General features: G+C 50.4%; 1 protein-coding gene across 1 annotated transcript in view; it reads right to left on the reverse strand.

The window, feature by feature from the left end:
- LOC138967258 (nuclear pore complex protein Nup155-like) overlaps nt 1-14,371 on the reverse strand; it is a 56,106-nt gene that overhangs the window by 11,056 nt on the left and 30,679 nt on the right. Inside the window, exons 19-24 of the mRNA XM_070339780.1 lie at nt 7,089-7,198; nt 5,986-6,065; nt 4,396-4,589; nt 1,982-2,113; nt 978-1,055; nt 145-341 (exon numbers count right to left, since the gene is read on the reverse strand). Of these exons, the coding sequence (XP_070195881.1) occupies nt 145-341; nt 978-1,055; nt 1,982-2,113; nt 4,396-4,589; nt 5,986-6,065; nt 7,089-7,198 (791 nt within the window). The remainder of the gene's footprint in view (nt 1-144; nt 342-977; nt 1,056-1,981; nt 2,114-4,395; nt 4,590-5,985; nt 6,066-7,088; nt 7,199-14,371) is intronic.

Raw genomic sequence — 14,371 nt, forward strand, 5'->3', positions numbered from 1 at the left:
AAGAACCTCAACCTAATGACCTTTAAAGTGGTCAAACAAAAGACATGACAGAAAAAAAATTAAGAAATGTTGCTGCAACTTATCTTAGAAATGTCCCCAAGATGGTGGTACACGTATATCTATTAATCAATTTATTAATTTTACCTGGTGATGTAAGCCTGCATGCCCTGCGTGTCCTCTGGTTGCTCGCCCTGGGAGTAGAAGTGAAGGGCAAGGTCGTGGGGGTCGCACTTCTTCGCCTCGGCCACACACAGCTCCACGATGCCGGTGTAGTGACCCACCGCAGCCAAGCGATTGCACACCACCCCCAGCTTTAACGGCGAGCTCGCCGACTTCAACAGCTGTAACCATAGCAACAAGACATCTCTGAATATACTTTACAATAGAAATGGCATAAGAGTTAAATTGTTTACACTCCTTCTCTTTCTTTCCAGGCTTCAAGATAATGATGTACACAATCCATAAACCACATAGTTTCGACTCATGCCAAGGGAAAAAAAAGTAGGTCTCTTTACTAACGTAAGTTAAGCAAAGTAAGAGATTTACTTAAATATCCACTATTCAGAGAAAATCTCAAGCCTCAGGGGCGAGCGCAACGACTTCAGCAGCTGTAACCACAGCAACCTAATTCACAAAACTTTCACAATTATGAGAATAACCTCTCTCTTTCTCTTTTGGTGGTGCTATGTCATTTGTAGCTAACTGACATCACAAATCCAAAAATCAAGTTGTTTCATCCACATGAGGTTGTCAGAATCCCGCGCAATCTTTTTTACAGCTGTGCAGATTCTGTCAGGTTAGAATGCCCCCCCCCCCCCCCCCCCCCCCCCCCCCTTTCTCAAAATTTTGGACAAGGCATGACAGAAGCTCCACTGCTCTTTGCAAACCGCCAACATTTTCAGACAACTGGGTCTGTCAAGTATGAGCTCAGTGTCACAATCTTGTGACGGAAGCAGGAGACGAGAATCCTGACTGACCCTGAGTGCTTCCTGCAGCTGTCTGGCGCGCTCCCTGGGATCCTGAGTCACTCTCGCTGCCTGCAGCAGCTCGTCAGCCTGTAATCAGTCACAGAAGAGTGGCATCAATTAAAAAGGGAAGATGTAATTAGCTTTCAAATGTTCCTTTGGGAATTCTTGGAAATCGGAATGCAACTTTTGCAAACACCAATTTATGCACACACACTGAAAAGAAAGATGAGCAGAACAAGAAATTCCTCCGAGGTAGGAAAAACACCCCCGTCAAAGGGAAATAACCTTCTCAGTTGGTGGCAGTGACTGAGTGAGAATGGTTATTTCCCTTTGACCATTAAGATGTCCCTCTATAAGTCCTTGTATAATTTTAATCCACCAATAACTCCCTAACCGTGTGTTTGACTGGTCCCAATTTTTGTAAGGACCGTCTCAGGAATGTATAGAACTTGTTCACCAAGTTTGGTGACGATCGGTCCGTTCATTCTTGAGATCTATATGCGAACACAAACAAACAAACAAACACATCGACCGAATCCTATACACACCAATAACTCCCTAACCGTGTGTTTGACTGGTCCCAATTTTTGTAAGGACCGTCTCAGGAAGGTATAGAACCTGTTCACCAAGTTTGGTGACGATCGGTCCGTTCATTCTTGAGATCTATATGCGAACACAAACAAACAAACAAACACATGGACCGAATCCTATACACACCCCTATACCGGGGGTGTAAAAACTTCAGCACTCAGACAGAATGCAGCCCTGTATTTATGCCGCATGTAAACCCACATGTGTGCACATGCACACACCCACCCACACACCCACCCACACACCAAGAGAGCTGGAGCAGTAGAACCCCTTTACAAGACCCTCATATGTCAGATTTCCTGTTCGTATCAATAAATACACCACCATTACAAAACTCCCTCCCTTTCTCAGATTATTGGAGGCTGTTAAGGAGGGAGGGGAGCACTCCAGTATCAAGTCACAGAAAGTTTATGCTTCTGTACCTTGGAACAAGTGGCGTCATCCGTGCTGTAGAGAGACGGGCACACTTCCCGCAGTCGCCCGCTGATGGCATCCACTGTGGCGTTGTCGTCAAGGTAACGACCAATGAGGCAGGTGATCAGAGCTGTGCAAATCTGGAAAGAAAAATCATTTGATTCGAAAATTTTTAATTAAATTTTCATTTGATTAATATACTTACCCGAATCACATAATAGCATTGACGCAGTCAGAGATGCTAAGGTGTCTGAAAAACGCTATCCCGTCTATAGTATAAGGGAAGCAACCCATACAAAAAAGTAGCAAGCTTGCCACACAGGGTTACAGTAGTACCTGCCATATCCGGTCACCCGTTAGTCATTGCAAAGGTGACCGCAAATATCAGGTGGCCGTTCATTACAGGCCCCCTCCTCCTCCAAAAAAAACCCAAAAACACGATCAAGTTTTCATGAAGAAAAGAAAGCGATCATCCACGAGCCGCCGATTCATTGTCTCTGTTAGTTTTGCTTTTGTTTATACATCTTAATTATTTGCGTGTTTAACTCGATCGTCCTGGCTAAGCTATTGTTTCGTATGTTTCTATGTGTGTTGTTAGGATTATTATATATGTATTTGAGTGTCAGATAAACAAGTGTTTCAAACTCACATCAGCTGTGATCGATCCGGAAGTGACTACCGTAAATGTACATGTATGCGCATGTCTGTATTTACAGTTTGCGCATGCGTAAGTATTCTCTGCTGCCTTAATAACCTTCACTCTTTGCTCAGAGTCAGCACCAGTCTTTTCTTTGTTGGAGTTTGTGTTGCCATTCTGAAAGACTGACTGACTGACTGAACAAATTCTTGACGGGCTTGCAAAGGCTTCAAATAATCACTCAACAATCACTCACGTCTTCATTCACGAAACAAACAAACACAAACACGCAGCGATCGCTCACACTCCAATGTAAACAAAAACAATCTTGAGTTTGACTCGTCAGCTTTATTAACAGGCGATACATGTGTTAACAGTTATAGAAAGTGGACAGGTGCTGATTTCTAACGGCCAGATAGCAGGTGGGAGGTGGGTGGGCGGGGAGAGCCACAGGCGCGAAAGTGACAAGTGGCCGTTAAGTGGCCGCTCCTGTCGAGTAAGAGGGGCACCTCAGGGCAAAAATCAGTGACCGTTGACCGCGTCAGACAGGTTAACGGCCATTAAGAGTCAATTATAGAAGGAAAACTCATTAGTCATGGGAAAGCTGGCCGCTCCAGGCAGGTTCACGCCCACGAAAGGGCCGGAAATGGAAGGGACTACTGTACCTCCCGTAGTGTGTATTACGTCACAGCTACTGTACCCCACACGTGGTATCCTCATTCGACTTCTAGAATACATAGAAACTAAAAGCGGGGAAGGTGGGAGGGAATTACCGATGTGATTCGGGTAAGTATATTAATCAAATGAAAATTTAATTAAAAATTTTCGATTAAATTACATATTCTTACTCTGAATCACATAATAGCAGATAACTCCAACAAGGTGGTGGGTAAGATCAAAAAAGTTCAAACTCACTCTTATGTTCTGGAGAGGCATTGCCCCGCTGCCACCAAGGCAGGGAGGGACCGTGATCCATCTCGGCAAACAGCAGCGATGTCTCTCAGGTAGAAACTAATAAAGACGTCATCTGAGCGCCAGCAAGACGTCGTCTAATCTCAGAGACCGTAAAACGGCCAAAGAGGAGGCCCATGCCCTGGATTCATGCACTCGGGCTGAGTCGAGGGGGAAGACAGGCTGAGCCCCCCCTCCCCCCTTCGTGACAGGCTCCATAACAACACGTGCTAGAGAAAAAATGGCGACCAAATGGAGGCCACAACAACAAACTACTGAGCAAATTTATAAGTCCAGAGGACGTACAATTTTCAGCAGAATGATAAATGCAAAACAACAATGCAAGGAACAATCTCACCAGCTAGAAACAGCTAGGAGCAGACGGGGAACCGAGGCCGGTGGGTGTCAAGCAGACAGCAAAACGGCCAGGAGGGAAATCAAGATCGACCTGTCTCTCTGGCTGAAAGGAGTCGAATGAGGATACCACAAGTGGGGTACAGTAGCTGTGATGTAATGCACACTACGGGAGGTAACCCTGTGTGGCAAGCTTGCTACTTTTGTGTATGGGTTGCTTCCCTTATACTATAGACGGGATAGCGTTTTTCAGACACCTTAGCATCTCTGACTGCGTCAATGCTATTATGTGATTCGGAGTAAGAATATGTAATTTAATCTTGCTTATTTGCGGTCAGTGAAATTGAAATGCAACTTTATGTTCTTTCTTCGCCACAAATTATCCCTATTTCATTGCTGGAGAGAGAGAAAACCTCGCGAAGTCTGCAAAAGAGCATTTTAAAGATGAACTATCACTTCCACATAGAAATCATTACTTACATCTTTGCCGCCAAGGACGAGTGTTTTGAAGGTGAGTGACCGCAGCTGGTTCTGCTGGTCCTGCGAGAGAGCGGCGGTCAGCGTGTGGAACTGGTGGTCAAGCAGCACACGCCACAGACCCAGCACCTCCTCCACCCGGTGAACCAGCTCCTGGACATGCTGCAATGAGATCTTCTCCACCCGCTGGGCCTCACCTGTACATGGCATGGAAGTATATGTGACATTTGTTAATGTACGACGGGCGCAGTGGCGTGGTGGTAAGACGTCGGCCTCCTAATCGGGAGGTAGTGAGTTCGAATCCCGGTCGCTGCCGCCTGGTGGGTTAAGAGTGGAGATTTGAGAGATAATAAAGTATTCGTAAGATTTTTCCGATCTCCCAGGTCAACTTATGTGCAGACCTGCTAGTGACTTAACCCCCTTCGTGTGTACACGCAAGCACAAGACCAAGTGCGCACGGAAAAGATCCTGTAATCCATGTCAGAGTTCGTTCTGTTGTAGAAACACAAAAATACCCAGCATGCCTCCCCTGAAATCGGCGTGTGCTGCCTGAATGGCGGAGTAAAAACGGTCATACACGTAAAAAATCCACTCGTGCTAAAAACATGAGTGAACGTGGGAGTCTAAGCCCATGAACGAAGAAGAAAAAGAAGTTAATGTACATGGGACTGAAAATGTAAAACATTTATGAGAATAGACAAATGCATATATAGAGGGACTAGATGATTACCCGCTTTGTCGGGTACCGGCTTTGCCGGGATACCCAGCTTTGCCGGGAAGAAGTAGAGGCGAATACCCGGCAAAGCCGGGTGAGTGGCGCACCGTACGCCGGCTTCGCCGGGTACCCAGCGAAAGTGGCGCACCGTACGCGATTGACGCCACACGAAGGAAGGGAGATAAACGCGCAAACACTGGAGAAGATAAGGAAGAGTTACTGGGAATGGATGTACAGAAAAACCATAAAAACTAAAATCGGTTCAGCGCTGCGCGCTGAGAGCACGTATTGAAAATTTTCATCGACCAGATTGTGTCCGGGGTCTACCTGAATATGGCCACCAAATTTGAAGCAGATCCATCGAGAACTTTGGACGTGCATAGCGAACACACACAGAAGCCGTGTGATATAGATGCTATATATAGATGCATGCACATTCGCTGACTATGTCTCACTATCTCTCTCTTTCTCTCACACACACATGCTGCAGTGGGATCTTTTCCACACGGGGCTCACCTGTACACGGCATTGAGTATGTGGAATATTTGTTGTTGATATTGTAAAATATTTGTGAGAACGGACAAATGCATATAGAGGGATACATACATTCGCTGAGTTTCTCACTATCTCTCTCTCTCAAACACACGACCTCATACACAATAACAGACACACACGCACTCGTACACAAAAACAGACACACACACACACACAAACGAAAACAGACACATTCACACACACTCAAATGCATGCAGACACACACACATGCATACACATACACACACACACACACACCCACCCTCCCGCACACACACACGCGTGCACACACACAAACTTAACTGCATAAAACTGTCACCAAAATCAGGAATCACTTTGCCTACCTTGCAGTTTCTTTCTGGTATGGTCATCCAGGGCCCCGTCCCCAAAGCGTAGTCGTGACGGAACATGAGCAGGAGACACGCTACACAAACAACAGGTACCAGTTGCTATTGATTGCGTACATTTCAAAGAGATCTTTCTCAGCAATTGCTTTTAACCATTCCCGTGAAGATGTTCCAGCTATTTATTGCTACTTTAACCCCACGTTCGGCGAGAGATTTATTTCTCAGAGTCAACTTTGTGTGCAGACTCTCCTTGGTGTCCGAACACCCCCCGTGTGTACACGCAAGCACAAGACCAAGTGCGCACGAAAAAGATCCTGTAATCCATGTCAGAGTTCGGTGGGTTATAGAAACACGAAAATACCCAGCATGCTTCATCCGAAAGCGGCGTATGGCTGCCTAAATGGCGGGGTAAAAACGGTCAATACACGTAAAAGCCGTGGGAGTTTCAGCCCATGAACGAACAAACAATGGCTACTTTACAATACTTTGCAGAAAACAACAGCGGAACCCCCCTTTTAAGACCCCCTCGCCCTCCAATTTAAGACTTCTTCCTTTTTAAGACCTACATTTTTCAGATTTTATGTTCATAACATCTGTAAATTACCCCCATTTAGGACAAAATTTTCTCAGATTTTTGAAGGTCTTCAAAGGAGGGTTCCACTGTACAGAAATATGCTTATTGCCACGCACATACACAAAGGGAAGCTTCCCTTCTTTCGTAAGTTAACTTGTGGGCAGAATGTTTGATACACATCAAATTTTGATCACAGTGATCATGCTTAGCGTTTTGTAAATCGATATTGCCTGGAGCCAGGAAGAATATGTTAGAACAAAATCTGTTGTTTGATCACAGCAACCAGTCACAGTGAAAACTTAAGTCAAAATAACATGGAGATAAAAACATTTTGATATTGGAAAACGCAAAACAATAACAATAACAACACTTGATTCTCCATTCAAATCCAAGAGGATTTAAATTTGACACATCTAAAAGCAACCTGTTGACGGTTTCTTTTCAGGCATTAAAAAATAAAATAATTTAAATTCAGAAAATTTGTGGTTCATGTGAACATTATCATCGTGATAAAATGTTGGCTCACAGGTCAGAGGGTCCAGTGTCAAACTTGGAGTTGAAGTCGACAAAGTCTGACAGATCTCGGACCAGCTCTAGCGTCAGACCAAGCTCATCACTGCTGTAGTTACTGGTCAACTGTGTCAATAAAACATTTTATTATACCAACAAGGTATGCAGTGTAATCCATATAAACAGCAGCTTGCGAGGTTAAACTCATGAGATTGGAAGAGAGAGTGAGAGAGAGAGAGAGAAAGAGAGAGAGAGAGAGAGAGAGAGAGAGAGAGAGAGAGAGAGAGAGAGAGAGAGAGATAGAGAGAGAGAGAGAGAGAGAGAGAGAGAGAGAGAGAGAGAGAGAGAGAGAGAGTGTAAGGCTTCTTTTTAAGCCTACTGTCTATATGATACTTACCGAGACAGTACTATTCTTGCACATTATCTATTATAGGCCGAAAAAATTGGACAAAACGCTGCGTGGGTACAATTATCTCCCATAACCATGCGCCACCGTGGATCCCAAGCACTGTCTGAGTGCTTCCCCCTTACAGGATGTAGGTGGCGCGTCCTCTTTCTTTATGAGCTGCAGACCCTCAAAAAGCCCATAACATATCAAGAGGGGAGGCGGGAGGGAAACTCTAATAGTACTGTCTCGGTAAGTATCATATAGACAGTAGGCTTAAAAAGAAGCCTTACAGTCAATATAACACTTACCTCGACAGTACTATTCTTGCACAGAATACCAGAGTGGTGTGAGGGTGATATGTAGAGTATTAAACTCCTTAATCAAAATCACTTAAATCCAAGGATTAAGATACCCAGGCAATTTTCGAACAGTACTACTGTAAAAGAAAATATACCCAAGAAAAATACCTTAGACTGACATGACCATGCTGGCAACCACTGCTTTGGCAATGCCATACGACTGGTCAAGCCTGAGACTGGAAAAGTCTCGCATATAGTGGTTAATAAACGTGGCTGGAGTCTTCCAGAACGCGACCGCCATTATGCTTTGGAGCGAGGCACCCCGCACGTGCGCCAACGAGGAGCCGATAGCCCGAATCTCGTGTGCCCTGATGTCAGGGACCACATCCACTTGAGCATGAACATAAGCCTGTTTGATAAGCAAGGTCAGCCAACGAGCTAAAGTTTGTCTAGAAATATCCGATTGGTACTTCGGATTAAGCGAGACAAACAGTGACCGCTTAGAAGACCGAAAGCTACGTGTTCTATCCAGGTACACTCTAAGGGCACGTACTGGGCAGAGGAAGCGATCAGGGTCATCATGTTCAAGAGTGGGAGCCAAGGCTTGAATGACTACTGGTTTGGACAACTCCGAGGCATTCTGATTCTTGGCTCGAAAGTCTGGTAGGAAAGCCAACGTCACCTGATGTGTGGTGAACTCAATGTCAAATTCCAGGCCACTCAAAGCTTGAATACCACTGAGTCTACGGCAAGTGGCTAAAGCGATGAGGAACACAGTCTTAAAAGTCAGGAACTTGATACTAATGCCTGCCAGGGGTTCAAACTCCTTGCTACGCAGGAGTTTGAGAACCAGGAAGACATCCCACTTGGGAAATGAAACCCGAGGTTTAGACACCGCTGCATTGCTAATACCCGAAAGGACATTAGCAATGAGGGAGGAACTGATCAAGTGTTCAGGTCTGCGACCAGTAGCAGCCGCAATCGTGGAAGTGATGGCAGATTTGTATCCAAGAAGAGTCTTAGAAGAAAGACTCTTCTTTTGATACACTTCCACCAGGAAGTTGGCTAAGTCCTGTGTTGAGGGATAAAGCGGCTTTATCCCCTTGGACAAGGCGAAGGAGGCCCAAGCTCTCCAGCGTAAGTCATAGAGCTGATTAGTTGATCGCCTCTTAGCGTTCAAGGAAAACTCTACTGAACTCTTGTGCAATCCTAGTGCAAGCAGTTTGGAGCGCACAAGAGCCATGCGGTCAAGCACAGACTCTCTGGACGTGGATGAGGGAGGCCTGATCGAGGCTGGAGCAGACTTCCCCCGTCCAGATTCAGAGGTAGAGGGTCTACGTGGGTGAGACCGCGAAGATCTGGAAACCACGGAGCTGTTGGCCAGTAAGGCGCGACCAAAATCAGTCTTGGCCGTTCCTGCAGATACTTTGCCAGTACCCTCGGAATCAGAGATGTCGGGGGATAGGCGTAAGCATCGAGGAGCCTCCACGAGAGAGTGAATGCGTCCACGTGGAACGCATTCGTGTCTCGAAAGGGGCTGACGTACCTGGGAAGCCGAGCGCTGAATCGAGTTGCGAACAGATCGATCAGAGGACGGTCCCACCTTGCCCACAGACGCCGTAGAACGTTGTGAGCGATGGTCCATTCTGTGGGGAGAACCTGATCGCCCCGACTGAGAATGTCGGCCAGGGCGTTCAGTTTCCCCGGAACGAATTGGACTGACATCCGGACCTGATTGGTCTGGCACCAGAGCAGAATCTCCTCCGCTAACAGGGAGAGGGACCGAGAATTGGTGCCCCCCTGGTGGCGAAGGTAAGCTAGGCATGTGGTGTTGTCCCCGTGGACCAACACATCCTGATCCCGAATCAGGAGGCGAAACTCCAGCAGAGCCCGACGAACCGCCTCCAACTCTAGAAAGTTGATGTGTAGGAGGGACTCCTCCTGGGTCCAGACCCCCTGGGCCTCGTGCAGGTCCAGGTGGGCCCCCCAACCCCGCGTAGAAGCGTCGGTGTACAGGAAGAGAGACGGCCGTCTCGGTTGGATAGGCACCGCAGAGTTGAGCCAGATCGGGTCCAGCCATTGGACTACAGCCTCGTGAAACCAAGGCCCGATCTGGACCAACTCGGTGTAATCGAGAGGCCTGGAAGTCCGATCTGCTACTGCCCGTTGCAGGGGACGTTTGTGTAGCCTTGCAAGGGGCAGCAGCAGAGCGACAGACTCCATGGAACCCAACAGTTCCGCCAGCCGCCTGTGAGGAACAGCGCGGCAAGCCTGAATGGAGAGGATCTTTCGCCTCAGGGAGAGGATTCTGTCCGGGGAGGGAGACACAGTGTAAAGCACTGTGTCGAACGCCATCCCCAAGTAGCAAAACTGCTGGGCTGGCACGAGGTCTGACTTGTGCCACTGTATCTGGAACCCCAAAGCATGGGTCCGTTCCAGGACCTGCCGGGTGTGTTGGAGGCATTGATCGCGAGACTGGGCCAGGGTGAGCCAATCGTCCAAATATTGACGCAGACGCACACCCTGAGCTCTGACCAACGCCGCCAGCTCCTTGACCACCTTTGTAAAAATCAGCGGGGCCAAGGACAGGCCGAATGGGAGGGCCCGAAACTCGAACACTGTGCCCTCCCAAACAAACCGGAGCAGATGTCGGTACCCCGGGGCCACCAGGATGTGGAAGTAAGCATCCTGGAGGTCCACAGACGTGGCCCAATCGTTTGGCCGGATGGCCAACCGGACCGACGAAGGGGTTTCCATCTTGAACTTGCACCTGCGAAGGTACAAGTTCAAGGTGGAGAGGTCCAACACCGGCCTGAACCTGCCGTCCTTTTTGGGGACGGTGAACAGGCGGGAGTAGAACCCCGGAGAAGGCTGAGAAAGGGGGTAGACAGCCTTCTTCTCGACCAACGAGTTCACCTCGTCTTGAAGAGCCTGCCATCTGGCAGGGTCTCGAGGAGGGGGGAACGTCAAAGGTAGAGCGGACAATGGAGGTTGTGACGACAGCGGTAGAGAAAACCCCGACCCCACCACCCTCAAGATAAACTGGTTGGAGACCAGTCTGCCCCACATGTCGCGGGCCCGAAAAAGGGAACCGACGGACGAAAGAGGGGCAACTTGAGGGGGCGTCAACGTAGGGCCGGGACTCACTGAAAATTCTGCTGGTGCTGCTTACCCTTACCTGTCTGAGCACCCTTCTTCTTGCGCTTGGCAGCACGAGAAGCCGGGGCCGCAGGGGGGAACGCGACAGGCGCCTGAGAGGAGGAAGAAGGAGGCAGTGAAACTGGCTTCTTCTTCTTCTTCTTCTGAGGCTGGGAGCTGGAGGTGACTGTAGCACTTCTCTTACTCCCCGCCGACGTCGCCGAAGCAGCGAGGCCAACCATCAGAGAATCAGTGTTCCTCTGGCGTGTGGACTCCACCACAGAACGGACAGTGCCCGGATGAAAAAGGGAAGAAGGCTGAGGAAACGTGTTCCTCAGACTCTTCCTCATATCCGGAGGCACTAAAGAAGTAGCCAGAAAATGATCACGGAACAGGGCCAACAAGTGGACCCGTGTTCCAATGGCCAATTCTGCCGCAGTCGTCACGCACGATCGCACAGCATGCAAAGCCCGATCCACTCGAACCGTGTCAAGGACCCGAGTGGAATCGGACTCTGCCCGATCGGGAGGGTCCAACAGTGTGGACAGCGTGCTCATCCATGTCAAGGCCTGTGATTGGGCCTCGACAATGGAAGAAACGGTGGCCTCAAGATTGTGGAACGAAGCAGAGCTCAGTTCCACCTTCTTGACCGAAGGCACCTCCCCAACGAACACATCACCGTCAGCCCCACCCTGAACACTCGAAGTCTGGAAAGGGAGAGTTCGAGAGTCAAAGGGAAAAGGGAGGGACGAAACAGATTGGACACGAGGAAACAGTGGAGGTGCGCCTCCCGAAGGAAAGCACGGCACTGAATCCGCGTCCTCCCGAGGAACATAGGTCGCGTTCGCACGTGAATCTGTACTCCTCAGGCGATGTGCTGCCGCTTCCACCGTGGCACTAAGACTAGGGTGGAACGCGAATTGCTGGCGGCCGGATCGTTCATAAAACGAGCCGCCGGCAGACGCGGCGTGTGCCTCCCGCGCCCGGGCCGAAGCGGACTCCAAGGACGAGAGGGCGTCGGAGGGAAGGACGTCCTGAAACTGTTCAAACGTCCTTCTAGCTGTGCGAGGGAGAGCCTCCTGCCTCTCGTCCTCAGACTCCACGTCCTGTGTGTCAACCGAAGGGTTGGGAACACTAGACGACAGACGCTTAAGAGAGGCATCCGTGGCGTCAAGACGCCGCGTGATGTCTGTCATGTACTGTTGGAAAGTACGAAGTATAGCTTCGGAAGTTCCATCAGAAACCGGCAAGGGTAGAGGATCAGTGTTAACCTCAGGGCGACCCTGATCCTCCTCCCCATCGTCCTCTGACTCACTCTCCTCTTCACTTCCCGACAACTCCTCAACAGCAGGAGTGTAGGAAGCTTGAGGGGGAGGAGCCGAAAGTGATGAAGTAGACTGTGACGAAACGCCCACTGAAGCAAGAGGCCGCGAAGACCCCTGCCCCAAAGACGAAACGTCTCCAGCAGCCGAAGGGAGAGAACAACAAAAACCCTGCGACTGTTGGGTCAGTCCAGCCAACGAACCCCCGCCATTTATAGACTGAACAGGGACCCATCGGGTCTGATCAGAAAAGAAATGGTCCGGTCCGGTCGGGGGTGCCGATCCGGTCTGGTCGGGTGGTCCGGTGTTCCGGTGGTCCGGTCCGGTCCGGTCGAGTGGTCCGGTGTTCCGGTGGTCCGGTCCGGTCCGGTGGTCCGGTCCGGTCCCGTACCATCCGGAGGTCCCGTTCGGCACAGAACCATCCGTACCCACAAAAGTGTTCGGGTGGTTCGGTCCGGACGTGGAAACACCGTACCATCCGGACCCGTAGGTCCGGTGGTCCGGTGTGTTCCGGTTCGGTGCCAGACCACCCGGACCAACAGAGGTGGTCGGGTGGTCCGGTCCCGACCGGACCACTGGTCCCGTACCGTACCATCCGGACCCGTAGGTCCGGTGGTCCGGTGTGTTCCGGTTCGGTGCCAGACCACCCGGACCAACAGAGGTGGTCGGGTGGTCCGGTCCCGACCGGACCACTGGTCCCGTACCGTACCATCCGGACCCGTAGGTCCGGGGGTCCGGCAAGGGCCAGAGATACTGTCCCGCACCGGACCCTAAGGTCCGGTACGGTCCCGTACCATGGGTCCCGTCCGGACCAAACCCGGAGGTCAAGTCCAGTCGGGACCCGTGGGTCCGGTTCGATCCCGACCCGTAAGCCTGGACCGTTCCGGACCCTTGGTCCGGACCATCCGTCACCCGAACACCAGACGCTAAGGAATGGCGTGGGGTCAAGACGGTCCGGTCGGAGGTGTCGGTCTGAGCAACAGAAACAATGTTCCCGTCGCCCTGACCATTCGACAGAAGTACCACGTTCTGTCGAACACCTCCACGTCCAGTAACTAGTCGGCCGGAGCGCTTCATAGAGGGACAGCCACCAGTCACACGGACGTCAGAGGGAACCGTAGTAGCAGTGGTCGTAGGCACGATGCCTGAAACCCCTGCCCCCACAGGACCGCCCTGAACGGGGTCAATTCGCATCCCAACCCCAGCGGGGAGGGAATTCATAGACCCCGTCATCTCCTCCGATCTCCCCCCCCATGAGTCCGAGACTACTGTCGAAACAGCAGTAGACGACCCAGCGAGGGAGTTCAGAGGAGGACCCGTGTCCCTCCTGGCTTCCACAGCGGTGGAAACCGAGGAGGGCACAGGAGAGGCACCGGAAAAGAAAGAAGTCGAAACCTGAGTCTCTCCCGTAGCCCCTAGATCAGATTCACCAACCCCCAAAGAGGGTTGGGAATCGACCCGCCCCCGGATTCGAGCCAGGGAGGAGAAGGAAACCTTCCCCCCAGGCTTGAAACCGGGAGGAGCTGAAGCCTGAGACTGAGGGCCGGACAACGGCGTCGAAGGGGGGGAAGCGTGTTCCACGGAAGGAGAAGGAGAAAGACGCTTTTTCTTTCCCCTCGACCTTCCCCGAACCTTCGACGGCGCAGCCCCGCCCGAAGTCCCAGGTTCAAGCCCAGCCTGTTTGAGCAAGCTCGCATTGAGCTTGCTCAAACAGGCTTTCTCCGCCCTCCCTCGCCGCAAACGCAAAGCGTTTGGGGAGGGAGAGTCGGAGCGCCGAAAGGTCCCCCTGTCCGTGCGCAAAACATGACGCTGTGCGCCCGGAGAAGGGTTGCCCCCGGCAGACTCTGGTTCCGTAGAACCAGAGCCCAAAACAAGACGAGACATCCTACCTCGCCCTGTACGTACCCTTAAAAAATCGAGAATTAACAAAATTCAAAGAAAATTAGGTCAATACTCAAGTGAATGAGGCGAAACGAGAAGCAGACGACCGGTCACCACGAAGTAGGACGGTAGGCACGCCGAGTCCGCCACACAACAACGGAGGCACAAGTTGGAAGAAAAACAACGTAGCCTCAAGCCAGAAGTGGAATAACACACAAAAATCCAACAGGTGGTAATCCACACAGAAAAGAAGACTCTAGAATCCAAAATA

Source organism: Littorina saxatilis, linkage group LG5 (assembly GCF_037325665.1).
Source record: "Littorina saxatilis isolate snail1 linkage group LG5, US_GU_Lsax_2.0, whole genome shotgun sequence".
Taxonomy (NCBI): Eukaryota; Metazoa; Mollusca; class Gastropoda; order Littorinimorpha; family Littorinidae; genus Littorina; species Littorina saxatilis.